At 51.5% G+C, this 14,457-nt stretch overlaps 5 protein-coding genes across 5 annotated transcripts; 2 read left to right on the forward strand and 3 right to left on the reverse strand.

The window, feature by feature from the left end:
- Nucleotides 1–967: 967 nt before the first annotated feature.
- Nucleotides 968–4,251, reverse strand: MRS44_000067 (uncharacterized protein; the record flags this gene model as incomplete). Its single annotated transcript, XM_065624150.1, has 5 exons — nucleotides 968–1,450; nucleotides 1,506–1,645; nucleotides 1,695–1,823; nucleotides 1,886–1,989; nucleotides 2,036–4,251. The coding sequence occupies 5 exons, from the start codon at nucleotides 4,249–4,251 to the stop codon at nucleotides 968–970; spliced, it is 3,072 nt and encodes a 1,023-aa protein (XP_065479626.1).
- A 438-nt stretch (nucleotides 4,252–4,689) lies between these two features.
- MRS44_000068 (uncharacterized protein) lies at nucleotides 4,690–6,733 on the forward strand (the record flags this gene model as incomplete). Its single annotated transcript, XM_065624154.1, has 9 exons — nucleotides 4,690–4,746; nucleotides 4,806–4,872; nucleotides 4,937–5,023; nucleotides 5,077–5,148; nucleotides 5,215–5,279; nucleotides 5,332–5,339; nucleotides 5,382–6,357; nucleotides 6,404–6,507; nucleotides 6,553–6,733. 9 exons carry the CDS (start codon nucleotides 4,690–4,692, stop codon nucleotides 6,731–6,733), a joined length of 1,617 nt encoding a protein of 538 aa, XP_065479627.1.
- Nucleotides 6,734–7,194: 461 nt separating this feature from the next.
- On the forward strand, nucleotides 7,195–9,475 carry MRS44_000069 (uncharacterized protein; the record flags this gene model as incomplete). The annotated part of the gene is made up of 5 exons (XM_065624159.1): nucleotides 7,195–7,440; nucleotides 7,548–8,680; nucleotides 8,730–8,845; nucleotides 8,893–9,090; nucleotides 9,144–9,475. The coding sequence occupies 5 exons, from the start codon at nucleotides 7,195–7,197 to the stop codon at nucleotides 9,473–9,475; spliced, it is 2,025 nt and encodes a 674-aa protein (XP_065479628.1).
- An 893-nt stretch (nucleotides 9,476–10,368) lies between these two features.
- On the reverse strand, nucleotides 10,369–11,861 carry MRS44_000070 (uncharacterized protein; the record flags this gene model as incomplete). The annotated part of the gene is made up of 3 exons (XM_046279592.2): nucleotides 10,369–11,132; nucleotides 11,194–11,567; nucleotides 11,656–11,861. The coding sequence occupies 3 exons, from the start codon at nucleotides 11,859–11,861 to the stop codon at nucleotides 10,369–10,371; spliced, it is 1,344 nt and encodes a 447-aa protein (XP_046129813.2).
- A 1,166-nt stretch (nucleotides 11,862–13,027) lies between these two features.
- On the reverse strand, nucleotides 13,028–14,098 carry MRS44_000071 (uncharacterized protein; the record flags this gene model as incomplete). The annotated part of the gene is made up of 1 exon (XM_046272907.1): nucleotides 13,028–14,098. One exon carries the CDS (start codon nucleotides 14,096–14,098, stop codon nucleotides 13,028–13,030), a length of 1,071 nt encoding a protein of 356 aa, XP_046129812.1.
- Nucleotides 14,099–14,457: the final 359 nt, after the last annotated feature.

Here is a 14,457-nt window from a genome sequence, read left to right on the forward strand (position 1 = left end):
CAAACTCGGTGTTCGGCTGCACTCCAGAACTGGGCCCCACAGCCAACCTGGGGTATTGGGGTGTCAGGCCCCCACAGGTTTCGGCAGTTGAACACGGCAACGAGTGTCTGAGACCCCGAGATGCGATCCTGAGGGGGGCTTACCTGGTTTACAATGGTAAATGCATCCGTGATTAGCTAACTACTGAAGATATGATCTGAACGAGGCGAGGAGCTGGCCTCCTCGACGTAATCTTGCTACTTGCCGAAGTTGGGGCTAGAACATTGTCGGCAAATGTCACGGATGATACGGAGGATACAAAGATTTTCCAATCATAACTCGGTGGAGTTGTGCAGATAACAATCTGAGGATTGAGCTGATAACAAGAGCTCGACTTGGGCCCTGTTGGCGAGATACTCACTTGTGCAAGCCCTCATGAGTCTCTCTGACCATTCCACCGACGGTGTTTGGCCAATTTCACTCCTCAGTGATGTCATTCTCGTCTGGTCCTCGCTTTGCACGGACGAGCTTGTCTAGTTCAGGCTTAGCGGGGAAAAGGGGGAACAATTGAATGGTTCTAGGGTAAGTTGTCTGTCCCTCAACACCACCAGACGGTTAACCAATGAACGAATAGATCTCTTGCTCTCGTGGATTTAAATAGTCATGGGCCTGTTAGAAAAATCCTGTTTTCTTTTTCTTCTTTGTTTGTGTAATTATAATGGCGAAGGGGAATCCCGTTGCTGGGGAAAATCGCGGTCCATAGGATTTGCCTCAACTTCATGCCCTATTGTACCCAAGCTGCAATGGTGCAACCTAGCAGCCATTAACTGTCCGTGATGTGGAATTACGTCGTCACATATTGAATCGACTTCAATGATCTTTCGCATTCATTTTTCATGTCATATTGCTTTTATTCACGAATCTATCATCCAGATTAAGACCACCAAGCCTCCAAACAAAGCCACCCTCTGTGCCAGCTGCCATTATTTTATACCCCAAACTCCTCAATAACACTCCTAGCCTCGGTAAAGTCGTTATCAACCCCGGTGAAAGGCATCTTGAGTCCAAACCCTTCTGGTCCTCCTACCTTGATACCTTCCTCCGACTTCCAGAGCGGGTGTGAAGGTAGAGCAATGACGTTAACCCTCAGACCATATCGCAAGTCTTGAGATCCGATCCCCTCGCCATCTTGGCCCAGGATTGAAATGAGATCTGGGACTGTGCACACCACCTTTTGAGATTCCTCCGAACCGTCAGCGTCGCTCAAGGCGGCGTACAAATACTCGTTCTGGAAAGGAATGAACATGTGGCTGTCAGTCGGGGCAGACTGTTGACTTGAGCCAGCAGACTCTCGCTCGTCTTCACTTAGAGGAGCAATGATGACAGCTCCCATGGTGTAACCGCCACCGACATGGCGACGAACATCAATAATCTTGCCAGTGAAGAGGAGCTTTCCAGCACAGACATCAAACTGTATCGTGTTAGCTAATGCGTCGAAAGCCTCTAGGATAACTCAGGTTACTCACAATAGCATCTATGTAACTCGACTTCTTCCGTCGAGCGGCATGGACAGCGCGACCGAGATACCACGCTAGGGATAGAGTGTTGGGGACACCGTGGGACTTGATCGCCGCGCCGGACAATGGGTTTGCACACACAGCGCAGCCTAGACCAAGTTCGATGGCAGTATTTCGAAGGATACTCTCCAACCTTACAGGTGAGTCCGCATTCTGATACTGTTAGCTCAAGTATGACATGTGTTCGGGGACTCGCCCACCAGAACCACGCCCGCATTTCCTCGGGCGTCAGAGACCACACAAGGAACGAGAGAATGACCATAAACGCTGAAAGTGGCTAAGGCAAGTTAATATCAACTTCAAAGGAGTGGAAGAGCCCTGAAGCTTACCGTGATACATGGTAGGATAAGCTCGACCCATAGCATCGCCATCAACAACCGGGACGTCAAAGTGGACGCCAGTGGGAAAAGCACTCAGACCGTTTCCACCGCCACTGTTCAAGTTAGAAAAGATTTCAGAGCCGGATTGGGGTCACTTACATCTCATCAATAAACATGCCGTCAAAAGACTTATTGCCAACAACCTTGTTGACGGCGTTGATGCCAGAAGAAATCTCGGTCCCACCAGCAATCCGTTCGTTGATAACACTGGGACTACCGTACCAAGAGCCAAAGCAAAGGACGGCGTCATCCTTCAAAGATTTTGGAGAAATAATCCTCATCTTCCTACGACCGCCGGTTCGCAGAGCATGCAAGCCCTTGAGAAATTCGTGATGCGTAGGACCACCGCCTCCAGTGCCCAGAACTCCGCATCCGGTAGCCATCATCTCTAGATCAACTTCTGACACGTACCAAACGCCGTCTGTTACCTCGGGTCGGTAGGTCTCCAAATCGACGTGGAGAGATGGCTTATAGGTGGGGACCAGGGCATCTGGCACGCTGACCTTGTCCCCTTCATCCTCCTCATAGCTCTGCTCAGTCGACAAAGGAGGGGAAGAGGGAGGTGTCAACTCGCTGGGGATTGCAAGATGACCAACAGCTCGGATCTGAATACGCATCGCACCATTGGGCGTATACTGAAGAGGCATTTTGTTGATCTCAACAATTTGCACACCCTCCTTTGCTGCTCCCTTCTGAACAGCTAGATCAACAGCCTTGGCGCATGCAGCATCGATAACCTCCTTTTCAGAGCGTCCTTCAGGGATCTCGACAATGTCAATCTCGCCAGAGACCTTGGCAATAGCGGCACCAACTGCGTTGGCGGCGCCTTGGTGAATTGGTACGATGCACTTGTCAACGCCATTGAGATCCTCAGTAACGAGTAGAGCACCACCTCCGACGAGGAGAACGTGGGTTGGGGCTGAAGAGACTTTCATCTGCTCAACAACACCCTCCAACATCTTCTTCAGCTCTTTGCGCGCCTTTTCGACAACCGACTCAGGTACATCCCTAACGAGCGTGACATCTCCAAGCTCTGCCTTGCCAAGCGCGACAACAATGTCACTCGCCGTCAGGGTCTGACCTCCAAACACCTTGGCCTCTTGCTGGATACAATTGCCAACCGAAGCAGGTCCGATGGTAAGCTTACCCGTTTCAGAGTCGACCTGGACCTTGCTGCCGCCACCGAGGCCAATGGAGACAACTTCAGGCATGGAAAAGGCTGTGCGAACACCTCCAACTTCAACGAAGCCAGGAGCCTGACGGGGGAAACCAGAAGGCAACAGGGCGCACACATCAGTGGTGGTGCCACCAATATCAACGACAAGGACTTGAGGCTCGACCGGGTCGGGTTCAGATGCTGTGTCCGCTTGCTTCTTGTAATCAAGTCCAGCAAGGAACGCAGCACCCGTCATACTGTTTGTAGGACCACTGGCAAAGGTCTTGATAGGATACTCGGCTGCAGTGTCGGCATCGATCAAGGTACCATCGTTTTGAGAAAGGTAGAGTGGACAAGCGAGCTGAAGTCGTGCCATTGCTCGCTTAAAGCCCTTCTTGACCCGAAGGCCTGTCCGGAGGATAGCGGCGTTGAGGATGGTGGCATTCTCTCGCTCCAAGAAGCCAGTAGGTCCAATGTCGTGAGAGCACACCACTGAAAGTTCTGGAGCCTCATCGAGGATAATCTTCTTGCACTCTTCTTCGTGAAGACCCTCGTGGTCGAGCGGAGAGAAGACGCCGACGAGAGCAACAGCCTTGATGCCCGATGCAAGAATATCTCGGGCAGCTTGTCTGATTTGCTGAGGGTTCAGAGGTGCAATCTCTCTCCCATCAATCTCAAGACCTCCATCGAGATAGTGGACTCCTCCGTCAAGGATACTCCGGAGACCGACAGGGAAGTCCGAAAAGGGCGGAAGCTGCCGCGTAAAGGGGCCGCATAGTCGAACGACGGCAACCCGGTCTAGCCTCCTCGCATCAGCCTCAACCAGGGCATTGATGAAGTGCGTAGTTCCGATAGTGACGCTCAAAACCCGACCCTGGTCGATCTTTGAGTCACGAATGACGGCGCGGATCGCCGACTCTATGCCGCTGGTGATGTCCCTGGTGGTAGACGCCTTGTGCGAGGCGAGGACTCCACGACCGGGCGTGTTGACGGCGCGGATGTCGAGAATGGCCGCATCCGTGTTGGTCCCACCGACGTCTACTCCAATGCGGTAAAGAGACATGTTGTCGTCGGTTTGTATGCGGCTAGTCAGGGTCGTTGTGCTGCCCATGGGCTGAAGCACTCGGCCATGATACTCACCCTTTTGTAGTTGAGCCATTGTCGCCATCGCCAAACTCCTTCACCTCCTCTTCCGAGACAACAAATTCCGTACGTAACTAAGTGATGATCATAGAAACCTAGCCAACAAGAAGGAGGCTGGCGGGGAACTCGGCTTTGCCGATGGAGCCAGTCGGCCCAGTTGGCCGATGAAGTTCCCCGACGAAAGTTCCCCGATCTGAGACCTCCGTGCGAGGCCAAAGCGTCGCCTTAGCACCGACGGAATGGTTTTGCCCCATCCGATCTGGGGTACTCTGGAGATAAGCTCTGCAAAACCATGCCTCTGACACGGGCGCAAACAACCGGCGATGGTTCAAGCAGAGTGCCTTTAAAGACGTCGAACGGCAGTCAATCAAGCCTCCTCAACGGCTCAGGGGAATCCTCATTCCATCAAGAACCCCCATCTCCAACAATTCACGCGTCTCGACCGCGAATCACCATGGCAGCGTCAGCATTGCTCAAGCGCATCGAGCTGCCACGTGGATCCCGGTGGATTGTATGCGACCCTCCCCCTGGCCCTGCCGTCCAATGTGATTGATTAACCATGTCCTGCAGAACGAGGATGTCCGACCTGTCGGGTCGGAGAGACGCACATGGACGTTTCTGACGTTCCACAACTTCTGTGCGTTGCGTGTCACGCGTTTTTCTGCCGTGGCGAGGACAAGGCTGACAAGGTTTTTTCGCAGGGCTGCTAATCAACTGCAACATCGCCACATACCTTACTGGCAGTGCTCTTATTCCTCTGGGCCTCACCTGGTGGCAGGCCATCATCGGTGAGTATCAATTGGTTCCTTGCAGCTGTTTTATCGGTCTGACTCTTGTGTAGCCATCATCATCGGCAACATCATTGCCACGGTTGCCCTCATTCTCAGCTCCCTTGCTGGAGCCTACTATCATAGTATGTTTCGACCCACCATCGCAAGGCTGAGATATTAATTCTAGTAGTTGGTTTTCCCGTCTTCAGTCGGGCTGTTTGGGGCACATGGGGCTCCCAATTCGTCATCTGGAACCGCATCTTTCTTGCATTTGGTGAGCCTTCCTCTTCACCCCCTCATCGATGATAATGCTAACTGAATCTCAGTCTGGTCAGTATATACAGTCTATGTCCTCTCTGATTACTCACATTACTAGGTACGGCTTCCAATCATGGGTCGGAGGTGAATGCACCTACTTGATGCTGCTCTCCTGGGATCCCAACCTCGAGAAGCACATCCCAAACAAAATCCCCGCAGACACGGGCATGACATCCGCCCAGTTTCTGTCATACTTTGTCTTTTGCATCATTAGTCTTCCGTTTCTCTGGATTCGACCTCACCGGATCGAAAAGTTCTTTTACTTTGCCAGCACGGTGACGCTGATCTTCTTTCTCGTCCTCCTCATCTGGGCATTGGCTACGATGGGACCAGACGGGTTTGGCGACACTCTGAAGTCGGGCACAGACATTCCGTTGACTGGAAGCCCCAATAGCACCGTTTGGCTCATGATTTCTGGCATCATGTCGACGGTTGGTTCCATTGCAGCTGGGATCCTCAACCAAAACGACTATGCTCGACTCTCTCGCCGCCCAAGCGATGCCATCTGGGGACAAGCTTTCGCCTTCCCATTCTACAGCATTATTGCCTCTGTTATCGGAATTCTTGTCACAGCTGCTACTCAGAAACGCATGGGCGAGGCCATCTGGAACCCGCCTACTCTCTTCGTTGGTCTCCTCGCAAAGGACAATGATGCTGGAACCCGCGCCGCCGTCTTCTTCGCCGGACTTGCGTTGGCCATCTCGCAGCTTGGCAGCAACCTCCCCGGCAATGCACTCTCTGGTGGCATGGACTTGGCCTCCACGTTTCCCAAGTACATCAACATTCGCCGAGGCGCTTACATCGTTGCCCTTCTCAGCCCGGTGGTCAACCCCTGGCGGCTTGTCAACACGGCCACGACTTTCCTGACAGTACTGTCTGGATATGGTGTGTTCCTTGCTCCAATGACCGGATTGATGGTTGCACACTATATCGTGGTGGCCAGGATGAAGGTGAATGTGGATGACCTGTACACTGGGGACAGCAACAGCATCTACTGGTACTACAAGGGCCTTAACTGGCGCGCTCCGATCGCGGTATGTCTTCTCCTTTGTCAAACAACATGCACTAATCTTGACGCAGTGGGTTGTTGGTGTTGCACCTCTTCTTCCTGGTTTCATCGCAGCCGTCAACCTGTCCATCTCAATCTCTGATGGTGCCATTGAGCTGTACTATCTCAACTACATGTATGGCTTCATGGTAAGTGCATTTGTATATGCCTTGCTTCACAGGTTGGTCCCAGATCAAAAGCTTGATGCTTTCGTTCAAGAAAGCCCATCTGCAAAGGAAGTGCAGGAGCTGTATCACGGCCGCTGGGACATTACTTACGCCGAGGCTGGGACTCAGATTGAGGACTCTCCGCCTCCGGCAGATCCTCGCAAGGGAGCGGCATCAGTGACGACGTCTGTTTAGATAAGAATGTACCAAGTTTAGTCTACAAGATTAGTAACAATGTCCAATGGTTTACGGAGAATCTGAATACTCTACGAATGATACGATACGTACAAGCAATTGAAGTCCTTCAACACCCATGCTCTCATCTCCACCAAAAACCCCATTGTCAACCCCTTTCGGTCTCGTTCTCCGTCTTGGGTTAATGCCAAACCTTAGTTCCCGTGATCTCCGTTAGTCATCCGTCCTCTCCTCCCTCTCGCCTCCTTCATCTCCCTGTCAACACACATTCCGATGTCGCCGGGGCCACAAAGTAACATCGGCCAACTCGAAAAAAAGCCTGGGCCACTCCTTTTCCTTCGGCCAACTTATCTGTACCCGTGTCCCCCCCGTCGCGTGATTTGGCCGACACACATCCAATTCCTACTCCCTCCCTCCCTCGTCAACATCCAGCCGCGTGGGGACCGGACCGGCGGACCAGGATGGAGAATCTCACGGGTACCGACGCGCTGGATCGCGGAGCGGGAACGGGAACCCTCGCACCCCCCGCAAATTCACCATCCGCAGCAAGTTTGGCCAGGCCCGTAAGCCTCGGAGCCGTAAGAACAGGCCGTGTGACGCGTGTCGCCGGCGGAAAACGGCCTGCGTTATTACCTCAGAGCCGCCATGTGAGCGCTGCCGCACACGGAGGACTGCTAACACCTACTAACGATAAGCAGGCCTCTTTTGTAAGAGCCGGGGCCTAGTGTGTCAATCGCTCTCAGACCCAGACGCGCTGTCATTGGCATCCCGAGCAAACACCCAGAGTGTTGCTCCATCAAGCTCGAGCCCACAGTCACCGTCGATCTCTGCCATCTCACCGTCAGTCTCTGAAAGCAACCCCCAACGAGCTGAGTCGGCTGCTGTTGTCCATGACGGCCTCGTCCGCCAATCAGGACCAGGACCTGTCGGCCAAGAGTCTGTGGCGTCGGTTGGCGTCGATTCGCCGATGCAGGACCCAGCAGACGAAATTGTCCACACGCTCGAGGACGAACCCGACAAAACGACGCATGCCATGGGATTGGCCGCCGAGCAGGACCCCTACTTCCTCGACGCCTTCAGATCCCTCCTCCTGAGTGAGCGGGAGGGCATTGACGCCAGCTTCGTCCAGGTCTACCCTGGCGGGCAAGACCCGGATGACCACCCCATTCACTTCCTTTTGCTGCAAGATGAGTTCCCCGCACACAAGAACCAGGCTAAGCAAGCCGCATCCGATGCCATCGAGACCTTTGTCTGGCCCCACGGCCCAGCTCTCGTCCGGCTGTATTTCCGACACGTCCACTCCGCGTTTCCCGTCATCTCCAAGGGTCGCTTCCTGCGCCAATATCTCACTGCCAAGCTCGATATCCCCTCATCGCTGCGGGGCGCCGTCTACGCGTTGGCCTGTGTCTTTTGGCGAAAGGACCCATCCCTCGAAGGCCCTTGCCCCTTCCAGCAACACGACCTCACCAACCATGCACAAGAGTCTCTCAGGCGAGAGCTGGAGTCGCCGAACCTCTGGAGGTTGCAGGCTTCCCTGCTGCTAATGCACATGGTTCCTCCCGACATCGATAGCGTTGAAACTCCCTATACCTGGATCATGGCGTCGCAAGCCACAGCGGCCGCCCAGATGATTGGCCTTCACCAAGACCCTGCCAAATGGAACATTGCTCCATGGGAAAAGAAGCTGCGGAGGAAGCTCTGGTGGGCCACCTACTTTACTGACTGTTGGTCGGCCGTTTGCCATGGGAACCCTCCACATATTGCTGCCGACACATTCACCACGCCACCTCCAGACTTGGAGGACCTTCGGTCTGATGAAGACCTCCCGCTGGACTTGCATCATATGGTTGATCCTTGTAACACGTCCTTCCGCGTACCTGACGGAGTTCGCTTCCTCGAGATGATTAATATTGCTAGAGACACGCGCGTCATTCTGGACTGTAGTTGGTTAGTCAAGTCAAACCCGACATACAAGCTGTTTCTAATGCACTTCTAGTGGTGTTAAGGCAACTGTGCAGACACGTACTCGACTCATACCAATACGCGAAAAGCTAAGGGAATGGCCAAGCCTCGTCCCGAACTGCTTGGCCGTCGGGCCCAACACTTCCAACGGTGAGTCTTTCAAGTTGGCCGAAGCCTGCATCCTCTTACATGAACAGGCCCGCTTCACCTATCATACTACGCCACCCATGTGCTCTTGTTTCGTGGGCTCATGTACCCAGCCACGAAAGCGGCAAAAGCAAACCCTGGTTCAAATCTCCGCAGATGGTTGTCCACGGCATTAGCAGAATTCGACAACTTTACCACTTTTATGGCGTACATCACGGAGAACGAGCTGACAAGCTTCTGGGGTCGTCGTAAGTTCCCCGATCAAGCTCACGGATCCTGAAGTGGCCACTGACCGCACTAGATGCCCGATCTCAGTTGATCTTGTGTGGCAACTTCCTCATCTACTTGTTCCTATTAGCGACGGAGCCGCGGGATGTTGAGGCGGCATACCGACTACTCGAAAAATTTCACCTGTCATTACAGCGTCTCGGAGCAACGGAAGACATTGCGGCCAAGGTGCTCCTCCGGCCCGTCATATTGCGCATCGAGTCGTTCTTTATACAAGCCACAGAACTCATCAAGACTGGCCGGATTGTAGAATCACCGGTGCTGTACAAGGAAAAGATGAATGTAGAGGTGGTACAGGCTACCAGTTCGAGGGCGTCCCAGATCAAGGACATAATCAGTCCGTAGTTACAACACAACAGAATTACAGCCAACACTTCCCATGTAGAAACCCCCATGCAGTTACATGCCGGGGGTTCAAGTCATCACCAACGACTGTTGGTCACGGACCGGGGTAACCCAGCGTAACGAGCCAACAGGATGTGATACCTGTCGACGAGGTCAGCTTCGGCCAACTTGAGACCCTCGTTTAATAAATCAGATCCATGCTGCATGTATTACTCAGGCGAAGCAACCGTCGGCGAACTGATTTCTGTTAAAAATAGGGCCGCAAAGAGCCGCCGTGGGGCCCCTGATCGGCGAGTTTCTCATAACCGAGGCGTCCCCACCGCAAGTTCGCCGACGCATGCTCAACCCACCACTTGAAGCCATGCATGAGGCTCAATGAGTTTAATGACTGAATTGAATCTTTTTGGGCCCTGCAAGTCAGAGATAAGCTATGGCTATTGGGACTTTTTTTTATTAATTTTTTTTATATATAAGAAAATACTTAATAACTTAAAATCACTTAATATTTTATTTATTAATTATAATATTTTAATTTTTTTATTAAATTAAATAAAATTATAAATTTATAAAAGGTTTAAAATAATTATATATATTTTTTTCTTTAAATATATTATTTTAAAAATACTAAATATTTAAATGTTATTTTATTTTTATTAAGTTTTATAAAGTAATTTTTCTTAAGAAATATCTTATAAAAAGATAAATATAAAAACATATTTATATAAGATATTTACTTATTAAATATATTATATAAGTAATTTATATATAAAATAATTTATTTAAGTTATATTATTTAAAATAAGCTATATATATATAAATTATTTATCTCTCTTTATAGTTTATTATATTTACTCTAAAAAGAGCTATAATTCTCTAAATCTATTTAGATACCTTTAAACCTTCCACTGACGACGACAGGGCTTTTTAATTAGTGGCCAGAGGATTATGAAACAGATACACCCAGCTGCTAGCAATGTCGCACTAAAAATCTGAGCATGCCAGAACAAGTCCCGCTCCAGATTAAGAAGAGACCCAGCAATGGGATTCCCAATCAACAGACCAAACCCAGCGAAAGTAAAGCACATTCCCATCCGAGTACCAATGACCGAGACATCAGGCGTCATGCGCACTACAACCGTAGGTGGCAGGGAAACGATGGCTCCAGAGACGAACCCGAACAGGACAGCAAAGACTATTGTACCCGCGATGTTATGGATCCCAATCCACGCAAATGCAAGGATTGTGGCTCCCATCGCCATGGGGATCAGGGTATTCAAGGATCCAATCCTATCTGCCACTAGACCCGGGGTGACGCGTCCAAATACAGACGCTGCATTAAGAATCGCCAGGGAGTATAGCGAGATGTTCTGGCTCGAGTTGAGATGGGTCGACAAGTAAGTTGGCAGGTAGAAGAAGGGGAAATACAACCCGACGAATGAGAAGAAAAGCCCAGCGCTGAAGACGATAAAGGGAGGTTCTTTGAAAGCAGATGCATCAAAGAGAGACCTGGAATGCTTCGGAGGTGGTAACCGGGTTTTCATCACTGACAGTGACACAAGCAGAACACTCAATACTATGAAAGCGATGATCCGCGTTGTCCAGCCAAAACCGATACGAGGGACAAGCCGACGGAATATGATGGGGAAGATGACGGATCCTGATATGCCCGTAGTCAGCCTTTTAGTCTCTAATCGTTCCTCACTTTTAATTTGACGCACCGATGCTACCACCAGACGCCGTGATGCCCGTCGCCACAGCACGCTTGGTAGTGAAGTAGGTAGATACTATGGCGACGCTTGGCACGAATAGACAGGCACAGCCGATCCCCACGCAAATCCCGTGAGCCAGGAAGAGCTGGTAATACTCGGTTGCCAGCGAGGTCATCATCAGCCCAAAGACTACAGCGAACAGCCCGAACCCAATGAGAGCATGGAGGTACCCCTTGTCATAGGCAGGACCGGCAACGACGCCGAGAAGAAAGAGCAAAAAGCCTTGAACGGTGCCTATCCATGATATAGCGGATGGGGAGTACGAGGGAATGAGACTCTCCGCATAGTATGTCTGAAAGGCACCGAAGGTATTGACGATTCCCCTGCATCCATTGTTAGAAAAAGAAGTACGAGTGGGTCGAGTAGGGCATGTTATTGTCAAGATAGGCTCAGCCGATCAGCTGTACTCACCATGAACTGAAGAAGAGAAAGAATGCACCAACAACCTGGGACCAGGCGACAATGCCGCCATCAGGAGGAGGCGGCGGTTGCGTAACAGTCTCTGTATCAGACGGAGGCTGACCTTCAGACTTGACGTCTTTGTAATCAGGCGCTGGCTCACGAAAAGAGGGTGGCTTAAGAACCCCAGACGAGCTTGAGTTGGTAGGTGTAGACATGGTTTTGGTTACGAAACGTGCAGAACGAAGAGTATATCTTGTCTAGAAGCAAAGTGTGAGTGGTGAGACTAAATGGTCCTTCCTATGTGTTCTGCCTCGACTCAACTTATACTCTCGCCTCCTATGTAGACAGGACAGGACAAGACTCACATTTGTCAGCAGTAGCGACATGCCTAGGGCTGGTTACATCATGTCGCAATCGACCTAGTTAAGCTTTCTGTTTGCATGGCCGATTTATCCGATCTCCACCGCTGCAATTAGCGATTTCCGAAGTCTTCCCCTGGGAAACAAAGCACATATGGATCGAGGCGCAGCAATAGGGTTGCATCTACAGTCCGCATAGCTGCAGGTCTGTGGAACGACCCATTAGGTGCCCGACGTTGAGAGAGAACACTTTCCAAGTGAAACTCGGATAGTCAAGGAGGGATTATACTCGAAACCGAGGGCCAAGAAAGCAAGGCATTGAGTGGAAATGTCTTTTAATTCTTTTTTGTCAATACGCTCTCTCTTCTCAAAGTGCCGTTACGTGACCACCGCATGGTAGGCGTACCATGAATGAAACCAAGTCACAGAACATGCCCTTTATTACCCTGCAAGTGTTTCGCCTTCAATGCAGCCTTCGGCCTGGGTCCTCACATTCCGGGGTCAGCCATGCGAATGCAGTGCGCCAACAACCCGCCATATTGCGTCAGCAACAGATGGCAATGGCCCTCGGTCCGGACTTTGAACCTATAGCCTGCAACAAACCAGGGGTTGGCTTTTAATGCAACAAGAAGAACCACATATTAACCTTCCTGAGCCCGGCGGTTCATACTACTGTGAGTAATAACTCCCCTGCCCTAAGATGATATGAGTAGATGAAGCTGAGATCAGATTCTTTCATAAATCACACTGAGCGAGTTATGCCTGATTGAAATATAACTTGACTGTACCATATTTTTGTCGTGTTGGACAAATCAACTGTAGACTAACCTAGGCTCTACCTATGTTGCAAAATGAATGTAATTTTCTATCTTGAAACTTCAAACTATCCCGGCTTAAACAATCGTTCGTCGCTTTGCTGCGCATCACAACAATCTGAGCTCAACCTGACTAGGTGGCGAATCGTTCTCGGCCTTGGCACCCACTACATCTAGTCCCGGCCGGCCCGTGCCTAGCTTGTCGATCTATTCCAAGATGAGGATCGTCTTGCGCTGTCCTACATGACCTTTAAAGGCCTGCTGGATAGTGTGCCTCAAGACAATTTCGCGATTTTCGTCGAGCTGATCCCATCGCACATAGCTGACTAGCGGTGAGGTCAAAATCCCACGTTGCAGCAACCCGCCCAGCCATTCAATGACGGCCCTCTGCAACTCGGTGGACCGCTTGCTGAGACCCTCACTCAGGCGAAAGGCGCGGAGGGTGATGTTCTGCTGCCAGAGTAGCTTTCGGAGATTGACGTCGGGAGCTGACGCCGGCGCTAGGAACCCCGCCGTTAGCAAAGTTGCCCCTGGAGCCAAGACCGTAGCCATCGCCGATGTAAGCTTGTCGTCCGAGACAAAGTCGATGCCTAGGACGATCCGCTTTCCAGCCAGGGCCTCGTTGGTGGAGAGCTCTGACTCGGTCACGACAACCGCGGCCCCGTGGCATCTCAGCGAGCGCTCAGTTCGCTCACGCTCGTCTTCGTTGGCTCGATCCCGGATCACACTCGCAACGTTCAGCCCGTAGAGTTGGGCGATCTGACAGACGAAGTGGCTAACTGTTCCTGTGGCCGCATTCTGGAGGATCCAGTCTCCAGGAGACATGGCATGGTAATCCTGCAGCAAGAAGAAGGCTGGCAGGACTCCCATCCGGAGGAGAGCGGAGTGATGGGGGTCTAAGCCGGAAGGAACCCGCAGCACGTCACTCGCTTCCAGCTGAGCATGGGTGCGCCAGGTTCCTTGACAGTGAGTCCGGAGGATAACCATGTCCCCGACCTGCAGGTCAGAGACAGCGGCACCCTTCTCGAGGATGCGTGCCACCCCGTCGGACCCTGGCACGAAATACGACTCGCCAGTGTCATCATTGACACGGGTTTGGGCCTGTACTGGGTACTGGCCATGAAGTACAAGGAAATCCAGCGGGTTGACCGGCACGGCCACGAACTGGACCAAGATCTTGGTCGGGCTCAATGGAGGGTAGGACACCGGCACAAGGCGCAGCGACCCCAGCACATCGGAGGCTCCGTAGTTGAAGGCAAGACTCTCTGACTTGGCCATCTTTTGACGCTTGCGTTGCTGAAGGGAGGGGGAGCAGGAGAAGAGGTTCGAATTGAGGGATGAGGTGGTAACAGATCAACAAAGGCGTGAGAGGCAGGTACTGTGGTGTTGAAGCGAGTGACCATGTTTCCACACTTTTTCAGGCAATATTTATATCCAGCTTTGAACGGTTCCGAGGCCAGTGCAAATGAATAAGCCACACTAGACTTGCACCATAGCTATGACCGTCTCAGAAACGTCCAAGTTGTCACGGACGCGTCGTGATCCGTTTTGCCGAGATCCACCATCCGTGCCGCTTGAGTGCATTGCAGCATGTATCAGCACCAACACAGAAAACAAGTTCGAAGCAGACTCATGGA

The sequence above is a fragment of the Fusarium solani genome, assembly GCF_023522795.1.
Source record: "Fusarium solani strain SB1 chromosome Unknown bctg00000000, whole genome shotgun sequence".
Lineage (NCBI taxonomy): Eukaryota > Fungi > Ascomycota > Sordariomycetes > Hypocreales > Nectriaceae > Fusarium > Fusarium solani.